The sequence below is a fragment of the Phaethon lepturus genome, unplaced genomic scaffold (assembly GCF_000687285.1).
Source record: "Phaethon lepturus isolate BGI_N335 unplaced genomic scaffold, ASM68728v1 scaffold31, whole genome shotgun sequence".
NCBI classification, from domain to species: domain Eukaryota; kingdom Metazoa; phylum Chordata; class Aves; order Phaethontiformes; family Phaethontidae; genus Phaethon; species Phaethon lepturus.
Window position 1 is genome coordinate 18211 of NW_010519567.1, and position 18654 is coordinate 36864.

The following is an 18654-nucleotide window of genomic DNA, read 5'->3' on the forward strand; positions in this document are numbered from 1 at the left end:
ATATTATCTTGCCATTCCTTGCACAGACTAGTGTTAGCATCTGCATTTTGCAGATGAAGTAGGAAAAACACCATAGCAACCTGCTGCCAGGAAAACAGCAGAACAAATGCAAGAGAAGACATAGGTGGGCTCCTTGGGTTTAACACACCGTCACATCATCTGCATTACTGGGGGTGGGGGGCACATTTTAGAGTGTTCAAAGGAAAAAAATCTTCTCTAGGTAGAAGAAAAAAAAAAAGTAAAAGCATACTGGCTAAGGCAAAGAAGAGCCAGTCAGCCCTTGTACAAAGCAAAGTTAAATTTTATCACTTGTAATGAAGGGCCGTGTCTTGGAGTCCCTGCAGATCTACAGACAATGCAAAGATCTGCTCATGTAGATTCAGCTATAAGGCCAAATCCTTATAGGGACTAAGGGACCTTAGCTGACAGGCAACGCCAGTCCTGAAAGGTAGAAAACAAGAGTTCACTGCAAGCCAGTGGAAGCCAGCCTACTTTACTGCCTTACTTATTTGAGCTCTTTGTGGTGCTATCCTTGCTATGGCTGGGGATCCCTGGGCCAGTTTGGAAGCCTGCTTGTCTGGGGTCATCATGGCATTGCCATTAGAGTCATTGCACAGGATGGGCAAACTGATTTCCTTCTTGGTGATATGGGTTTCTGCAGTCTCGTTTTCTGCTTGAGTTTCCTTGTCAGTGGAGGATTTCTTGTTCAGTAGGTTACTGATCTCCATGATATTTCCTATGATTTCCACTGGCCCAGTTAAATTCTTTTTCCTAGACGGAAGATCATCTTTAGCCTTCTTCAGATATGAAGCTGGGGCCCAGCCCTCTTTGCCTAGATACCTGCAGATGCAAAAGGAAACATCATGAAATCAAACACCAGCCTTCTCATGCATTTCAGGTCTAATAGCCAAGGCAAATAATAAATGGATGATAACATAAAACAAAATTTGTGGTTCTCAGGTAAGCTTTTGTGGTCCATATTCATTTATTACCTATTGATTAGACATCTCAAAGTCAGCTGAGCTAGCAGCGAACTGTGAACTGCTGTTAAAAGGCACTTATCCTAAGGAAGGAGTCTCTCTGGATAAGAAATACAGCTACTCACAAGGTAAAGAGCTTCACCGGTTTGTTTTCTGCCACATTTAGACAGTACTAGGTAAACTCAGCATTTTCTCATACAGCAAAAAAATCAAACTAGTGAGTAAAATATTTTAAAAGTTTTAATAGCTCCTAGTGGCAACTCAAAAGGGAAAAGGACTAAAGTAAGGGTGTACAGAGCCCCTGCGCCTGCAGTTTGTAAGGCTGCTGTGCAAGCCTCCCTTCTTGCAATTATAGTAACGAACACTGCCCCTCCTCCCGTAACTCCCAGTCCTGTATGATCAGCTTCTCTTATGGAGAATATGGGACTCTTAAACCACTGCAGAGTGGTTTAAGCACTACAAGGTCAAGAAACAATTTGACTAAAGAAAAATGGCTTTGATGAAGACTCGTTTTCCTGAACATCCTAGAGGCTATTTGAAGAAATAAACTGGGAAATCTGAACAGACACCTGAATCCAGTACGTGTTCCCGGAGCACCAGCCTCAGCTGCTCAGACTACACTTCAAACTGAAGTCATTCTTCCACAACTGGGCTTTTGGGAAGATGATTTTTCTAACTCCTGCCATTCCTAACACCTCAGCAGGGATTTCAGATTACAATCAGACTCCAGGGAGGACCACGTGGATGAACTCTGTTTTCCCTAATGAAACCCTAACTTGCTACAGAGTGAGTCACTGAACCCCTTCTCTCTTTATTCTCTCAAGATACCCAAAGCAGGCACTTGAACTGTAAGTGGGAAAGCAGGATCCATTAAAATCCCAGTGCTCAGGAAATGTGCAGGAAGCACAAAGGTTAAAACAGTAGGACTCTAAGGCTCTTTAATGAAAATGGAGACTCATTAGACAGTAGAGGAGGGAGATGGGGAGGGGAGGAAATATCAGCAAATCACTCCCTGGCAGATGAGTAACTTTGTCATGCCAGCGCTTGGATTCTGAGATTTGCAGGGAGATTTCTGCACCAGAGCACACCCTGGGCTCATTCACCACATCCAGACATTCAAGAGTGGCACTGGGACTTTATGGGGAGAACAGGAAAATGCAGTGCAGGTTTGCTTCCCTAGACTTCTTCATTAGTCTTCCTGTACAAAAGCAGATACAATTGCTGTACTTCTTGCAGTGACCACAAGGACCTTTCTATCCCAAATCCTACCTTCTCCTCCCTCTTATCTACATCAGCCAGGACACCAGAGATGCTTCTCCATACATACCTGCCTTCTGTCACACATAAAGGCAAAGATAGGGAATTCTCCCTTGCTCAGAGAGTTTAGCAACAAGTTTCTCCAAAGATTCTGGTGTCAAAGGAAAGCATCCCAACAGCTCTGAGCTTTGTTTGCCACATGGAGACTAAGAAGAAGTAGCAAAATGGTAATGACTTGATTTGACTTCCAACAGACACACAGCATCCAGCCATTAATACTACGTCAAGATCCAATTTGCATCTATGCAATCCTGTCCCCTTTGAGGCTTTTCTGATAAGCCTCAAACCAAGTCAAAAAAAAAGAAAAGAAAAAAAAAGGCCTCAATATGTGTCATGTCCCCTGTTGTGGCAAGGAATCTCTCAGTACCATCTCTCAGTCTGTGAGAAAGCCACATTGGCCAATGCACTGAGCACTCCAGTTCCAAAGATTACCTTCAACAGAGCTTGATTGTGCAAAATCAGCAAGAAAAAACACTTTACATCCATCTTAGTTTGTGGGAGACTTAACATATTTAAGATCAGAAAGGCAGCCACAGGCAGGTTCTGTACTGGCTTGTTAGTTCTCCTGCCAACTGTACGTATTTGGATCAGCCCACATTACCCCGCTGCTTCAGCCACCTCTGATCTCACATAGTTTCTCCCAATGAATAGTAGCAGCAATAGCTGGACAGTTAATAACTCTGGGCAACATATCCTCAGTAAAGAGGCTGGTGCTGGTTATTTCTTCCTGCGAGTCAGTAAATTCAGCCTGAAGTTCATGCTGAGCAGTAGCTGCCAGCAACTGCCAGTTTATTTGTGCAACTTCACAAATAAAAGCTACTTATGTAAGTCAAATAGGCTTACATTTTTCACCTTAGTCCTTGAACTTGGCAATTTTGAAGCCTTTGCAAACATCACCTTAGAAGACCACTTGATTTCCCCATTTTATAGGTGAAAGAACTAAGGCAACTGTTAATCAGCTTCAGAGAAGTCCTGAGCGGGTAATGAACTTCATTTCACGTCTAAGAGTTGGATCACAAGCATTCTTCCCTCATTTACATTCAGAACCTGCTGGAGACATTTAAAACCCCACCCTAGATTCCTCCTCATTTCAGTGCCACTACCACCACTTAATTGCACTATATTCACATGGGCTGAGGGCTCAGAATGAACCACAAAAATGAAGATGCAGGCAAATAGCAAAAGCTTTACTTAGTATATTGCTACTTACTTGGCCTGCAATCCACTTGGACACCACGAGATTACCTCCAGGTGACAGTAACTGATACAAAGCAAGATCTAAATAATGGACGCTAATGCCAGCTTTGGTCATAACGGGAAGCACACAGATCCACTGAAATCAGCAGAACGGTAAGAAGGATCCCAGGTCAGAGCCTTCCTTTCACTTCTCTGGAGTCCCAATGATTTTTTTAAAAAGTCATAATGCACACTGGGCAAACTAAAGGAAGACACCAATATTGCCTCTAGCTTCTACAGCACTGAACTGGGAGGGTCACAGAATGAGGTGCAGTGATTTGGTTCTTCAGTGATTCAAAAACCCTCCCTGTTTATATTACCTGAAGGAAAAAAATGGATTCAAACCATAGGAATGTCAAAAGAAAGTCAGAAGTGCCTCTGTGAGTCTGACTGCGAGAGTCACATCTGCTTTCCAGCTCCCAAGCACTGGAATTACTCCAGAGGGAAGCAAACTGGGGGGGGCGGGGGAGAAAAAAAGACAAGAAAAAAAGAAAAAGAAAAAAGAAAAAAGAAAAAGAAGGACAGGAAATGAGGATCAGCACATGGCCAGGAATTTGGGGAAATTACATATTTAAGGTGGAACAAGCTAATGTCTTTAAGGTGGATTCCATTTGAAAGTTGCTGGATTTGTTTTTATTTCTACATGTTGATGTGTGCATGTGTCTCTAACCCAGCCCAGCGGGCAACAAGGCAGCAGGATGCAACTGCAGTCTCTTCCTGCTCCCTCTCCCCTCACATTCACTGCAGGAGAAGAAGTTGCTCCTTTTAAGTCACTCAGTACTCAAAAGCGTATTGGTGCAAGAGAGGAATCCTTTTTTGAGTGGTACCTAACAGTATTCAGAGCAGTTTAAGTCTAATAAACAGCACAAGAAGTTGCAGATCAGCTACCCAGGCTGCAAAAGACCAGCTTGTAGGGATGGATCACGGCATCAACATTTCCAAGAACATTGCCCGTGGAAAAAAACCAACCGTTTCTAAGCACAGCTTAATCCTCCAGCAAGACTGCAGCATAGTGCTCCAGAGCAGCAAAGAAGATGATGGCTGACACCCAAAACACTCGTCACACACATAAGGGGAGCACCTAACCCACCTTTCAACAAGAACAGGGGTTGCTCAACTCAAAATGCCTTTTACAAAAAAAGCCAAGGGCATGCTGCTTTCTTCAGCTACCATGGGGTGGCTGGGGCATCCACTCTCCTTGCAGTAGATGACCATGGAAGAGCCACTTAAGCCACTGCAGCAAAATGTCACTGTCACAAGAATGCACTTCTGCTCTACAGAAAAATGTGTAGCTTGGGTTGGCCCGAAGGACTATGTGAGGAAAAGGGGAAAAAAAAGAAATTCTGCTTATTGTAGAACTGTTAAGGCAAAGGGTGAACCTACAGTAGTAATAAGGCTGCATTTCAGAAGGAGAATACCAAAATAAACTAAAGTAGTCTTGCAATGTTTCTCCCCTCAGAAAACCTATGTGCTCTTGATTCCTCTAACTGCAGCTTTGGATTCCACTTCTGTGAATGATTAAAGGAGGAAAAAAATGTGACCTGACCAAACCCAGGCATTTTTTAGTTCCTCCTATCTAGAGTGCCTTCCTGGCTCCACTGCTATCTTTATTAGCATATTCCCTCTATGGGAGCATAAGATAGAAGGAAAAAAAAAAAAAAAAAAAAAAAAAATCCGTTTTCTAAGGAGGGGACATCAAGAAAACAACAACACTGCTTCAGTCAGCATTTTCATAGTCCTCATTCATAGCTGATAAATCAAGCAGAATTCAAACACAAGCAAGTTATGGCTTGGGGAGTGAAAGGGGAAAAAACAATCACTATAATTACAGGCTGAATGGAAAAAGATGACTAGATGAGATGTTTTGCACTGCCCGAGAGATAAGCCTCTGTTTTTAAGCTACCTGTTGTATCACATCTTGTTTAAAGAGAAATGGGATGTTACAGAACTGCTAGATTCACATGTAGATAAAAAACAAGGGGCAGAATCATGAAAGATCACTAAAACCTAAGTGCTGCATGAACCTAGATGGAGAAAAGTCTCATTAAGTACTCCTCCCAACACCTTGTATCACTGAGACATATCTAACTTACATTTTCCTCATAAGCATTTAAAAAGGGGATTCTTAAGTCACAAGTCTCCTCTATGACTACTGTTTCAAATACATAAGAAAGTTTGACACATGATGATAACTTTGCCTGCCCTTGGAATCCAGTCCCTCTACATTAGGAATATCTAGTGTGGACAGGCAGAAATCAGGCAAATTAGTTGAAACTGTCAATAAGTTTGGAAAAGGGCTATAGCTAGCAAACTGATCTCTTATATCCCTGAAAATAGCACAACCTGCCCCAAACAGCTCAAGAGATCACAATCAGCCTTTCAGCATTGCTATAAATAGATTTGAATGTGTTGCAGAATAACTCTTATACTGGAAACATATTAAAATTACACACAACAGAAAGCCTTGTTAGGTCTCACAGATCTTAACTCAGATATGGGCTTTTAACTTGAAGGAATTAAAAAAAAAAAACAAAACAAAGTTCAGGAATTTCCCCACCGGAATGGTCCACAGCTTTTGCAGACACTGTAGTGTTACTTTAACACCATTGTATCGTCTTAGCCTTTTCTTTACATTTCTTCAAGAGGCATTATAAACAATTTGGGCTTCTTTGCCTAGCTACAGAATTATTTAAATGCTAACAATAAGTGAATGATCAGAAAAGCCCATTGTCACAGGATCTGCAGCAATCTGGCTGCACAGCTTCTTTACCTTATGTACCACCATCCTTCCAGGTTCTTTTGGATGACCTCCACGGTGACCCCTTTTTCGAACCCAATCTCGTCCTTCCCCTGGCTGGCGTACGGCTGGATAGTGACATATTTCTCTTCTAGTGAGGGGAGAAAAGGCAACATCAGTTAGGGTCAGAAATTAGTCCAGCTGTTTTTCTGTTCTGCTTGCTTTTAAACTGTTATGCAGTGATTACGTGGAGCCATTACAAAAGGCGGAGCCCTGCTCAGGGGCCCACTGATTATTTATGCTGACGACATGATAGATAATCAGCCCCTTGCCACTACCCTGCTGCTGATAATCACAAAGTGTTTCCATGCCAATAATGACACAAAGTCCCCAGAGAGCTTCCCCCCTTCTTCCCGCCCCCCTCCAAGTTCCTCGAGCGGGTAAGGGAGAGGATTTGAAGCTGGACTTAACTCCCATACTGTAACTTGACAGAATCAATCCGGCTGCCAAGTCAGCCAAGCGTCACTGCGAGAGCTCCAGCCAGTTGGCTCTTCTGAACACGTACATGGCTGCATGAAGCATTGTGTTACTGAAACCTGAGCCCTGCATCCCGAGAGGGACTGATCCTCCCCAGCTCAGAGGGGCTGGCCCATCACACTGCTCTCCTTGCACCTCTTGAACAGCGTAGGTCTACAGCAACGAGCTTGAAACAGTATTAAAAAAGTGACAAAAGAATATAAGGGTTTTGCGTTTGACAGGAGACCATACAGCATCTTGCACTCATGTGTTGTGAAGTGTTTTGCAAACATACTTTTGCTAAACCTTATTCCAGAGAAATACGTGAGTGGCAGTGGTAAAGGAGAGCTAGAACTAAGACACATACTTCAAAAGCAAGGGCTAGATTTTAGGTATGGTGTTTGAGCCAAAAACTTAGCATCCCTATTCATCTCCAGCAACTATCCGCCTCCCAGCTGGGCAGAGGTGAACAGACTTATGGAGAGCAAGCCAATGAGCACAGCAGAACAGACACTTTCACAGCATCTTCCTCCACCCACCAGAAGTCATTTACTGCAGCATTTCCATCACACTCCAGGTCAACTTTTTCCTCTGTTAAAAAATTACCACTGGCATTGAAAACGTGAACTACCAGCCTTGCTCTGCAGCGGCAGACATGGAAAGTGTTACCAAACCCCTCTCCTGAACCCAAGCTACAGGGTATGTAACAGCACGAGTTTCTGCAGCTGGATCAAAGGCAGGGCAGGCAAAGCAATAAAGCACAACCCAACTGGCCTTGCTAGCACTTTTTACCCACAGTCGCAGCAAAGCACAGCTGGGAATACAGGGTTGTTGGTGCACAGGAATGGGCAGGACATTAAGCGAACCCAGAGATCCTGACCACTCCAAAACAAAAGAGCTATGGAAAGGTTGCAGCAGCTTGAGGCAAACACTCTTTTGGAGAGAGTGAAGCAGACCCAACCGTCTGTTTGGTTTTGTGGCTCAACTGCATTTTGTTGCTGGGTGAAGCATGGAAACTTTGAAGAAAAAAACCTTACTGAGACAACGTAACAAATAATACCTTAGAAAAGGGGAAAAAATGTTGGCAGAGCATCTGATGGCAGAAAATTCAGCAAAGCTAGATTACTGAAATCAACTTCCCTTGATGGGTTGCATTTGGATCCTTCTAATTCTGAAGGGGTAAAACCTGTCAAAACCTTTGCCTTCAAGAGGAAAATGCTCTCTCCTGCTCTCCCCTAGGAAGGCTGCTTGAGCTGTTTTACCACTGTTGGAATTCCAGCTTGTAATTAGCACCATCAGGATACGACACCTTCCCCACAGAAATACACTACTACAAGATGGGGCCTGAGGAATGAAAACTAGCTAATGAAACCCAGCTTCAAACTCACAGGACAGTTCTTCTAGCTGGGTTTCTGCTCTGCACAGTAAAGGCAGACTAATTTTTCCTCTATTTCAAGTGACTGCTGCTGAAGGAGTTACGAGCCCAGTTTCCACTGCATGCAAAGCCCCAAGCACTGAACTGAAGATGCAGAAGATGCCTGGGCAGCTACAGCTCGTCCCTGAGAGGGGAGGCCAAGGGAAAGTTCAGGTGCACAGAGCTGCAGCACTGTCCAGATACACATTGCTTCAGACGCTGCCAGGGATGTTTCTAGGACAGTAATAAAGAGCTAAGCCACATGTTTGCTGAACGTTGGAAGAAGGCCCTGCTTTGTCTCTCCCCCATACCAAAGCCACTTTATAACCCAGGCTATCAGAATTCACCCTTGCCACTACAGCTACAACAGAAGTTTCTCTGTTCATCTTATTTTTTCCACATGAACAGCAAGTCCCTGCTGCAGCTAAAGCTCCTCCGCTCCTCTTGCTGGGCACAGTGGTCTCCCTCTTCAGGGATGTGACCTCCCTCCTGCAGAGGACAGGGTAAGAGGCCACAAGTGAGGTGCTCACTCCTGGATTTCAACACAGCTTTCCAAAGTCCTGCTCCAGCAGGACTTCTCCCGTGTGAGGAACTGAGACAGTAGTCACCCATCAACCCTAACAGCATTTCTGAGTATAATCATTCAAGGGAAATCAAAGTTTGAGGGGAGGGTCCTTTGCAAACTAGGATGTAATCACCTTCCAAACATTAAATGCCCTCCTCCCGCACACAAACCCGCCCCCTCCATTCCCCATATAGATGAGTGGCTTGCCAGGGAAAAGGACAACAGATCCATGCAAGCTACTACAATAGCCAGCAACTCCTGCAAACACAACTTCTGGGCCTGCAGCTATGCATGTGGGCACGTATCACTGCTCTATCCATTTATTATTGCCTTCCTCCCAGCCACCAACTCCTGGACTTCCCTTCCAGTTAGTTTCAAGGTAAGGCAGAAGAGCAGACATATCCTCCAACTCCTCTCATTTTGGCTGAAACAGGCCAGGAAGGACTGACCATGCTGTTGAGGTGGCGCATTGAAAAAGCAGCTGCCAGCTGCATGGAGAAGCCCCATCCTCAGCTGAGAAAGCTTCAGTCTCTCTCCTGAGCTTGTCACCATTGCTCAGGTTTACTGAGGAGAGAAACTGCTCTTGAGCAGCACCCTGCCCCCAGCATTGAGATTACTGCTTTGTGTGTTGCAGCTCTCACCTTGCTGCCTTGCACACACCACACTCGATACTACCCGTCAGTGGCTATGAGTGACCAGAGACACTGGCCAGCTCCAGCAGCTGAAACACTGAGTTGCTGAGGAGATGAAGCCCTGTCCAAGTACTGTGACACTGGGACGCACAGGTAAGACTGGTGGGCTTTTCTGAGCTGCCACTGTCTTAGCCTGTCCATGAGCACCATAGTTGCTTAGATCTTCAGTCTTTTGGCTTTCAACTCAAGACTACCGCTACACAGAGGGAGGGGGGAAAAAAGAGACTGAACAAAATTAGAAAGGGAAGAGAGAAAAAAAAATGTTATTCCATGAAGCAAGACAACCAAGACAGTGTTAAAAATTCACTTGGAAAAGAGGGTCCTAATTTTTTTTTTTTTTTTAGCAGTTCTATTTTTACGCCTACAGATCAAAACCAGGAAGCCACCATTACAATTTCCCCTTGCAAAGTGCTTTCACAGCAAAAATTACAGCCATTTCCAAGATTACACACGTTTGGTTTCTTTCAGTGGTGCAGGGGATACCACAAACATACATGAGGTTTGTAGCTTAAACAGTCTTCTGGAGATATGGGCCCCCTTGCAACCCAAGTGTAATTCTGCTTTGCTTCTCAAAGACTATCTCTAGTCAGGGGATGTTTTGCATAAACCAAGATTTGCTGAAGGGAGCAGTGGAGCTTTCAGTGGATGTGTCACTTAAAGAGGACTGATGTAGCATTCAACGTATCAGATTACTATTCAAAAGTCTTTAAGAGAAGATATTTGACGCTTCATGACTGATACATAAAGTTACTGGAAAGACTTAAGACAGATAAATGGTTTCATGTGAGAAGCAGCAGCGCATCAGCCAGTAGAAAAACAGTGCACTGAGTTACACTGAAAATATGAAATATCATGCTGGTTTTGTTCAGATACTATGACAGGCAATGGTATAAAACACGGGTCAGTGAACCATCCCAGACCTACCATCAAAGCTGTATGCCCAGATCTACAGAGAATACAAAAGTGTTTAATTTTGATTCATTAAGTTTTGACTTAACAATTACCAGCAAAAAAAAAAAAAAGGCAAACAAAAGTATAATTTTTATTCCTCAGCTGCAGCTTCCATCACATCAACTTCACCGTTGAGGTCAAGTGCACAGAACAAACTTTACTATGTGCTACAAAGCACATACATGAGCTAAAAGGCTGCACTTTGGAAATAATGGGATGAGAGTCCTACTCCCCTTCAAGATCTGCTGAAAATTGCATAAAGGCACCTCTGTTCTTAATGTGTGACACCCAGAGATCTGTTAATAGCTCAATTAGCCAACTTCACTTATATTTCTTTACTTCTAATTTGCAGGTCAAAGATACCTTGCCCAGCTGAACAGAAAGAGGTATCTCTACTGGAAATTCAACTGCACTAGTAAATCTGAACAAGGCACGCATAAAGCAGCAAAGTGTGTTTGGCAAAGAGCTGCAATACGAGCCTGTCACATCATGCACTATCCAACTGCAACCCACTTAGCTTGGAAGGAAAGGATTAATATGTGTCATTCTCCCCCCTCCCTGGACACAGACACTATTTAAAACATGCACAACAAGAATTTCTGCACTGGTTGGACTACCCAACTCTTATCACTCACTTGTAGCTGTGCTCTACTCAGCCCTCCCAGACCCCCTGGCAGCCCAGCGCTCAGTCCACTAGTTATTCCAAAGCCTCACTTCTCTGTCAACATTTCTCCTCCTTCCTTTTCTCCTCCCCAAAGGCAGGAAGGCTTCTCTCTCACTCTGGTTCTACCTAAAGTCTCCTGAAGGCATACAATAGAGGCTTAAGGTCAAAATACCAAGACAGATCCTGGTGGATCACTGGGAAAACAGTGTGGACAGCAGAGGACAGTTCCCATGTCCTCATAACAGCCCACAGTACTAGAAGAGGGCTGCTTCTAGCAACGGAGATTTCCCACAATCAAGCGTAGCACAGGTTGCTGCACTCCAGCTGGGAGGTGTGCGTATATACAGGACAAAGCATTTGAGCCGTATAGTGCCCTGTGTTACAGCTATGTATAGTACGTGGTTTGTACAGATGTACGCAACCACGCTGTGTTCAACAGACCTGGTACAAGGAAGCCAGGGGTATTTGAGAGTTATGGGTCTCTCCTTCACAAGCCACAGGTCTCTAATGCCCTTCCATGGCTGTTAGAAGAGAGGAAAAACACCCCAAAACAAACCAACACCACAACCATTTCGTGTCCCTCCAGCAAGATAACTGTCCCCTGCCAAGATGAGGCCTTTTTCTGTACACAAATAGCAATAGCTTTAAAACTAAAAAGCTGCTTAAAACCAGTTTTTGAATGCATGCCTAGTGCTGCAGCAGCTGGGACCATCCCCCTCTCCTTTGTTTGTCCTGCCTTGCACCCACCACCTCTCCTTGCACAGTTCGTGACTCTGCCATGAGATGGACCTGAAGCCAACCTGGCCAAGGAAAGTTAGTATGACCCTAAGTCTGGTTTAGTCCGTTGTAGATCTGCAAGAGCATAAAGGAGAAGGGAAGATGCTGGGGAAGGTGAGACTGGTTCTTCAAGTGGTAGCACCACAAACTCTGTAAAACTCTTCTCTATACTAAGTCAGGCCAGTTTCAATGCAGCCTCACTTAATTTTGAGGAAAGAGGCCTATTTCTGAGACTGCTGGGAGCAGAGTCAAGGCAACTCATGAGAAACTTGATCTAAAACCAGGCTAGGATAATTTAAGAGTGCCCACATGTCTTCTCCCACACATTTTAAAGTGCAACTTAATAAAGTGCAACTTTTTGCATAAATAGGATTTATAATACAGCTCTTATACAGTCATATGATTTACTGCAGAGCAAGATGACCTGTAAGCACCTTGGCAATGCTCATCAAGTAGTAAAAGGTCACCTTCACAGCCATATTTCAGGGGGAACTGAAATATTTATTCTGTGTCTCGCCCAGCCTGTTCAATGGCTATGATACAGCATACTGGTTGTGGGAATGCTAGGGATGCTACATTTAACTTGTTAAATTTTAGGAGGACTTAATGTCAATGACATTTATTTTTGGATAACGGCAGACCATGACAACAGCGCTTTGTGTGTTTTTCCTTTTGTGTAGGATTACAGCTTGAAATTAAAGAGACAGCAGACATGCCCATTTCCATCACACTACCTTTAAACAGCATATACCTAAATAGGTTTTCTTTTGTTTCACCTGCTGTATTTCTGTCTACTAGTAAAAGGGGAATCTCAAAGATTTTTTAGGCAGTGGGCATGGCATTTTCCCCTATCAGATGACCTATTAAGACACTTCTTCCATGGGAAAAAACTGAGAACAGCAAAGATGAAGCTCCATCCTTTCCTGAAGGAGTTGTACCTAACTGTCTGACAGAGCAAGACACTAAACTTGACAGCCTGTGAGGCTCCTCCAATCCCATGTGTCAAGCCAGAAATTCAGATTTTACACGTGCGCTCATGCACACACATACTACACATTAAAGTTATGAGGTGTCTTGAGAAGGCAATTTGGTCCCTCCTCTGCCTGTCTGGATTTATACTTACTGTCAGGTCAAGGAAAGCAGACCTACGGTTTTACTGCTGGAGTTGTAACACAGAGCTTCAGTAGTGCTTTTCCAAATCTTCCTTATTCAATCTTCCCGATTCCCTTGGCACTGGTTATTTCAGATTCCACCTAGTCTATCACCAAGGTAACAGTTCCTTTCCCCAACATCTTCAAAATCTTCTATCACTGCTGCTCCTCACTGCTAAAGCCCTGTTCTGGCCCTTCAACCTCTTTTGCACAGCCACCTCCTGCCTCCTTTGCTCCTTTCCCAGCCTTTCAGCACATTGCTCTTGCCCAAGGCCCTTGGCACAGCAGCACTCTGGTACTTCAGCCAGACTCCTACCAAGTGTACATCCAATTCAGTTGGCCCATCTTGAATTTTCAAGCCTGTGTGCTGTGCCTTGCTTTAATATCCTACTACACACTCTCACCTGTTCCGTTCCCTTTGGATTTCCCACTCCTCCAAATCCCTTCAGCTTTTCCCACTCAGCCCCATGCCTTTCTTATGATGCCTCATCAACCTGAGTAGGCTCCCTGCTCCGAGGTATCAAATAACCTGAAACTCTCAAATCCTTCCTAAAATAAGCCTTACCTACCCTGACTTCCTGCCTTGCCAAACAGGCTTAGTTTTAGTCCTTCTCTAAAAGCTTTTAAAAATACCAAATAAATATCACTTTCCACTGTGAAAAACCTTTTGGTCGTAATAAGACGCATGCCAAATTGCCACTTGCTCAGGCTCCTTTGATGCACAGATCTTGTTCTCTTTGTTTAGGCTGTAAACTATTTGGGATAGGAACCTTGCCTTTAAGCAGCTAAAATACCGTGCACTTTTCCAGCCCTGCATAATCAGTCTCATCTCTCCCAGGCAAATGGCCAGCGCTCATACATTTCTGCTTCCAAGTTCTGAGCGCCTCGTTTCACATACCTCTCCTTCACCTATATTTTATAAGTTTGCTCTTTTCTGCCTCCATAAGTAACTGTGGAAGTTATCTGCAGCACTTCAGGAGCCAACCAAGTAAGGGAGTAATTTCCTTTGCTCAGCTGGTGTTTGTACATGTCCCCAACTTTCTGTGACCCCATCCTTGCTTGATATGCCAGGAAGGGTGGAGATAGGGGGGAATCGGGCTAGAAATTAGCCAATTAACGATTTCTCAGCAAAATGCAACAGCCCCAACCCTACATCTTCCAAACCACAGAAAAATTTTCTTTCAAAATACTTTCCCCTCAGTCAGCAGTTTGCGCTCGCCCTCCCCCACTCCTCCGCTCCACCCCCCCTTTGTCAGACCTGCTTCTGGAAAAAGTCTCGCTGTTCCAGAAAGCGATGCGTTAATTCAACATGGACTTTGTTTTACTTGTCTAAAGATTCAGCAGAGAAAAATAACTGTCCACTGTTACCAAATGTGTTCATCTGCAGACAGGAGCTCTTCAGCCTCTATCACTCGCCCCCCATATTTTTTTAAGTAACAGAAAACCTCATGCCAACAGATAGAAAAGAACTATAATGACATTTGTTCTAAACAGTTCTGTATGGCACATGCTCTTTCTTCAACCAGCAAGGGGCAATAAACATTTACTACTTTCCTTGGAGCAGAGGAGAGGAAAAAAAAAAAAGGAAATAAAGAACAAACTCAATCTGAAGCTGCTCTGTGCTGGTTTGACTTAGCACGGCAAAGCAGCCTTGTGCTGCGAGTGACAAACGTTTCACGAGCATCAAGGACAAGCAGAGGAGAAGAGTGAAAACAAAGGGAGAAGTCCTGTGGGTAATGAGGGGGCTGCCAAAAGGGGCAGAGCAGCTCTAGTGGGATGCAGGAAAGGGTAAGAGTGCACAAGCACACCAGCCAGGCTGGATTACTAGATTATCAAGGGCTCTTTCCACAGCTAGAAAACTGGCTGCAGAACGACCCACCCGGGTTAGGAAATGTGGTTCAAGTATCAAGACCAACTGAAGATGGGGTTCAAGTATCAAGACCACTGGATTACACAGCTGTCTTCCCTCTACACCCCATCCATCTCTCCCCATCAAGCTCCCTCTCTCCATGAATTAGGCAAGCAGTAAGAAGACCTATAGTTTCCAAGCTCTAACTCTTTTGTTGAATAGCTTATTTCTTGTCTTAGTAGCTAGTCTTTAATAACAGGCTCATTTGGCAGAAATTCAGCCCATATGTCACTATATTGTTGATATGAATAACTTTAAAGTACTTTCCTGCATGGTAACAGCTCCAGTTGAAAGTGTTGGGCACAAACCCAAAGTAGCAATAATTTATGTCAGATATCTGGCATATAAAACAGGCATGTAAACCCCCACTTTTCCCAATCAAACTGTAATAGCACAAATGACTTCTCATGAAATTAGCCTGTAAACAATCCTAAGTTCTCGTCCAGGGGAAGTTCCAAGTAAATGCATATGTAGAATTAGCGTCTTTACCCAGTACAAGAGAACATGAACTCTGCAGCTTGCAGGTCTAACAAGTACCAGGACCGAGGAAAACTACAAACGTTCAGGCTTCTCCTCACAATCCATATTTGTATTATTGGAGTTTCATAATGTATAGACAAAAGTTTAGAAAATGTACCACGTTTAAAAACATTTAACATTTTAAAAAAACAAGCTCTGCAGCTACGTAAGAAACATAAACCAATGTAATCTCTTAGAACTGGGCACACCACAGACCATTTTAAAGAGAAAAATTCAGCAACTAATGTCATCTGTTTCTCTTTGTAAAAACAGACTACAGCTGTTCTCTTTGGAGATTTTTTTCAGCTTTAAAAGAGGAGCACTACCATGATATTCAATAATTTGTCTTTCATGTTTCTTATTTGCAGACCCAGTAACATTGCTCCCAAATATCTTAAGTTCAGGGGTGCTTATCCTCTTCAAATGTCTTTGGAAAGGGTAGAAATAAATAAGCTATATGTTACTCCTGATAATTCTCTCCCATTAGGCAGTCTGTAACAGGGAAGCAAACACCCTTCCCTTTTGCACTCAGGCTTTCTCAGTGTTCTTAATGTCCAAGTCACTCAGAAAATCCTGGCCTTCAGAAACAATGCTTAACTCCTTCAGTTCTGGCTTTTAAGTGATTCTATCATAGACCTAGTTAGTTAAAATGCTTATTAGTGGTACCCAAGCATAAATATAAAGGGAAGCATTCTTTATTGCTTGCTTTTAAACTCCAGTGAACTCACGGAGCTAACCCTTCCAACAGCAGGGACTATCTCAAGCAGAATATCGCTGGGTGGGAAGAATTTCAGCCAAAATGTTTAATTGAATTTATTTCCAAGAAAAAGGCCAAGTGGGGGAGGGGAAGCTGTTTTTGCCTGTGTTGAACAATTCTGGCAGCCTTCTGTTTGAGCAGCTCTAGTTCTGTGCTTTGGAGCAGGGACATGAAGGTTGGCGGGGGGTGCGTGTGTACACTTCATGCAGTCTGTCATTTCAGTGCAAACCCACCCAGATTTGGGCTTCTTAGAAGTCTTTTGGGCTGGGATGGGAGGGAAAGAAGGGAGAAAGAATCTCTCCTGACCTCACATAAACTGTGATCTGTTAGAGAACAGCAGGCTGGACACCCAGAGAGACTTATACTTTCAACAACTGCAATTTGGAAGGCATCAATGTCTGTACGGGCTATAGCTATGTCAGATGATGAAGCCACTGTCTCCAACCTGTCCCCAAATATTCCAATCACTTTACTTTCAATGAAGCTGCTCTTGTAAGAGCTCCTTAACCTACTATTTCAGCCTGGCTAGCTGTGGTTGAAATGCTTTAGAGAGAGCTTATAGAAGCAGCTCAGCCATGAAGTGTGCCCCAAACTTTGAGATGCTGCAGTTTGTGCTAAGTTCGAGTGCCGAGATTCAGTTTGAGATAAAGCACATATTCTCCAAAACACTCAAAACCCCAGCATTGCTTAGGCCTAATAGGGAATAAACTGTTATGGAGCAAGAAAAAGGCAGAGATGGAAGAAACTAAGGGACCTTGTGCTGGGGAAGACACTGTGACACTGGTCAGAGGGCAGATTTGGAGAAGATGCACACACATGGTGGGCATAAGAGGGCAAGAGGGAAAACCTGAGAATGCAACTTAGGTCCTTAAGACTTACCAGTTGACTATCCTAAGGGACTGATCATGCAGTCTTAATATTTTATGGAGCTTTGTTTGCAATATTGTATGAATATGAAAGGATATATTTGTTTAAATGAGTAAACAAACTGTTTAGAAAACTGATTCCCAGAAATTCTCCCAGTTAAATTGCCAGGAAGTATTTGGCAGACTTTGACAATGCAAAATAAGTAGCTCTCAGAGTCTTGGGGTACAGAAATAAGCACAAGTTATTTTTCACAAGCCACCATGTGTGCTTACGAGGTTTCTTTTTTGGTGCCTTCAGGGTGTATTTGGTGCCTGAGAAGCAAGACCCTGTCTTCTGAGGATAGTTCCAGCTGCTGCAGGGTCAAGCTACAGTAAGAACACACCCCTCTTGTTATTTTGGTTTCCTCAATAATACTTTGAGGCATAAGGTAAAAAAAGGTCACTGAAAAGTTATATGTGCTTGACACACACACGAGTCTGCACGTAGAACCGCCACCAAATCCAGAAGAAGATAAATTTGCTACTTTAAAAGTACTTTTTCTCCTTAGTAGGAAAAGGCACCTTTTCCTCACCTGGGAAGCTTCTCTTAAGGTTGTCTGAAAGTTACACAGAGGTGCAGATGGTGCTTCCCCCCACCTCCTTCCTTTCTTAAGTGCAACTAATACCACATCTGGAAAATCTTGCAAGAAGGGGAGAAGTGGATAGGAAGGGGTACTTTTACTCTGAGCAAGATGATTCACACGCACTGGAGAAATGCTCCGTTTGGAAGATTCCTCAGGATTTACCCAAATGCAGCTTCAGAAGACAAGGTGTTTCCCCCCACCCCACCATGCTCCCTGTCAGACAAACAAAGCAAAAAAAAAAGAAAAAATGCTGCTACTGCTGCTGTTTTAAACACCTAGGACTGACAGCAAAAGCTTCCAAAAGTTCTGAAGATGACTATCTTTAGTACCAAACACTGCCTGCAAGGAAGAGAGGGGACTGAAACTGGAATGATTCTCATCTTTCCACACCAAGCACTTTTCCAGTGCGCACATCTCTGACCATGGCTTTTTGGCATTCTTCTCATTGTAATAACCCCAAAAGTATCACTTGTCCTTATTGAGGTAGGAAAGACTGAGTATAAATATGTCCAAAGTTAAAACACAACAGATGTGAGCTTCCTCCAGCAGCACAAGGAGTCAGACTGCAGAGTTACCCTTGGTTATTAGCCTCCAGCTCTTGGGGTGCCTCACCCTGGTTCCAAGGCACCCTCAAGCTGTCATGTATGAAATCCACATCTGAACCCTGCAGCTTTGACCTGTCTCTACCGGAATGCCAAAGATGCAGCCCCCAGTGCACAACAGCTGAAACTGCAGCATGGCTTTTGGTGCACCCTTAGGGCCTGGTGCCATAGGAAGCTATTCACCTCGACTCTGCTGCCTGTTGACTATCCCGCCCAGCGTCCATCGCCGGTCCAGGCGTCTCAGGTGAGCCTTGCGTCTCTTAGAAACTAGTTTGGAACATGGGTGGAAACAAAAAACAAAAAAAAAAGAAAAAAAATGATGGGAGGGTGAGGAATAAAACCAAAACATGACATTTACAAGCACTGGTCTTGTTAGCA

At 43.8% G+C, this 18654-nt stretch overlaps 1 protein-coding gene across 1 annotated transcript in view; it reads right to left on the bottom strand.

The window, feature by feature from the left end:
* SH3PXD2A (SH3 and PX domains 2A) overlaps positions 1 to 18654 on the bottom strand; it is a 64352-nt gene that overhangs the window by 5206 nt on the left and 40492 nt on the right. Inside the window, exons 3-5 of the mRNA XM_010297072.1 lie at positions 18460 to 18543; positions 6304 to 6421; positions 506 to 840 (exon numbers count right to left, since the gene is read on the bottom strand). Of these exons, the coding sequence (XP_010295374.1) occupies positions 506 to 840; positions 6304 to 6421; positions 18460 to 18543 (537 nt within the window). The remainder of the gene's footprint in view (positions 1 to 505; positions 841 to 6303; positions 6422 to 18459; positions 18544 to 18654) is intronic.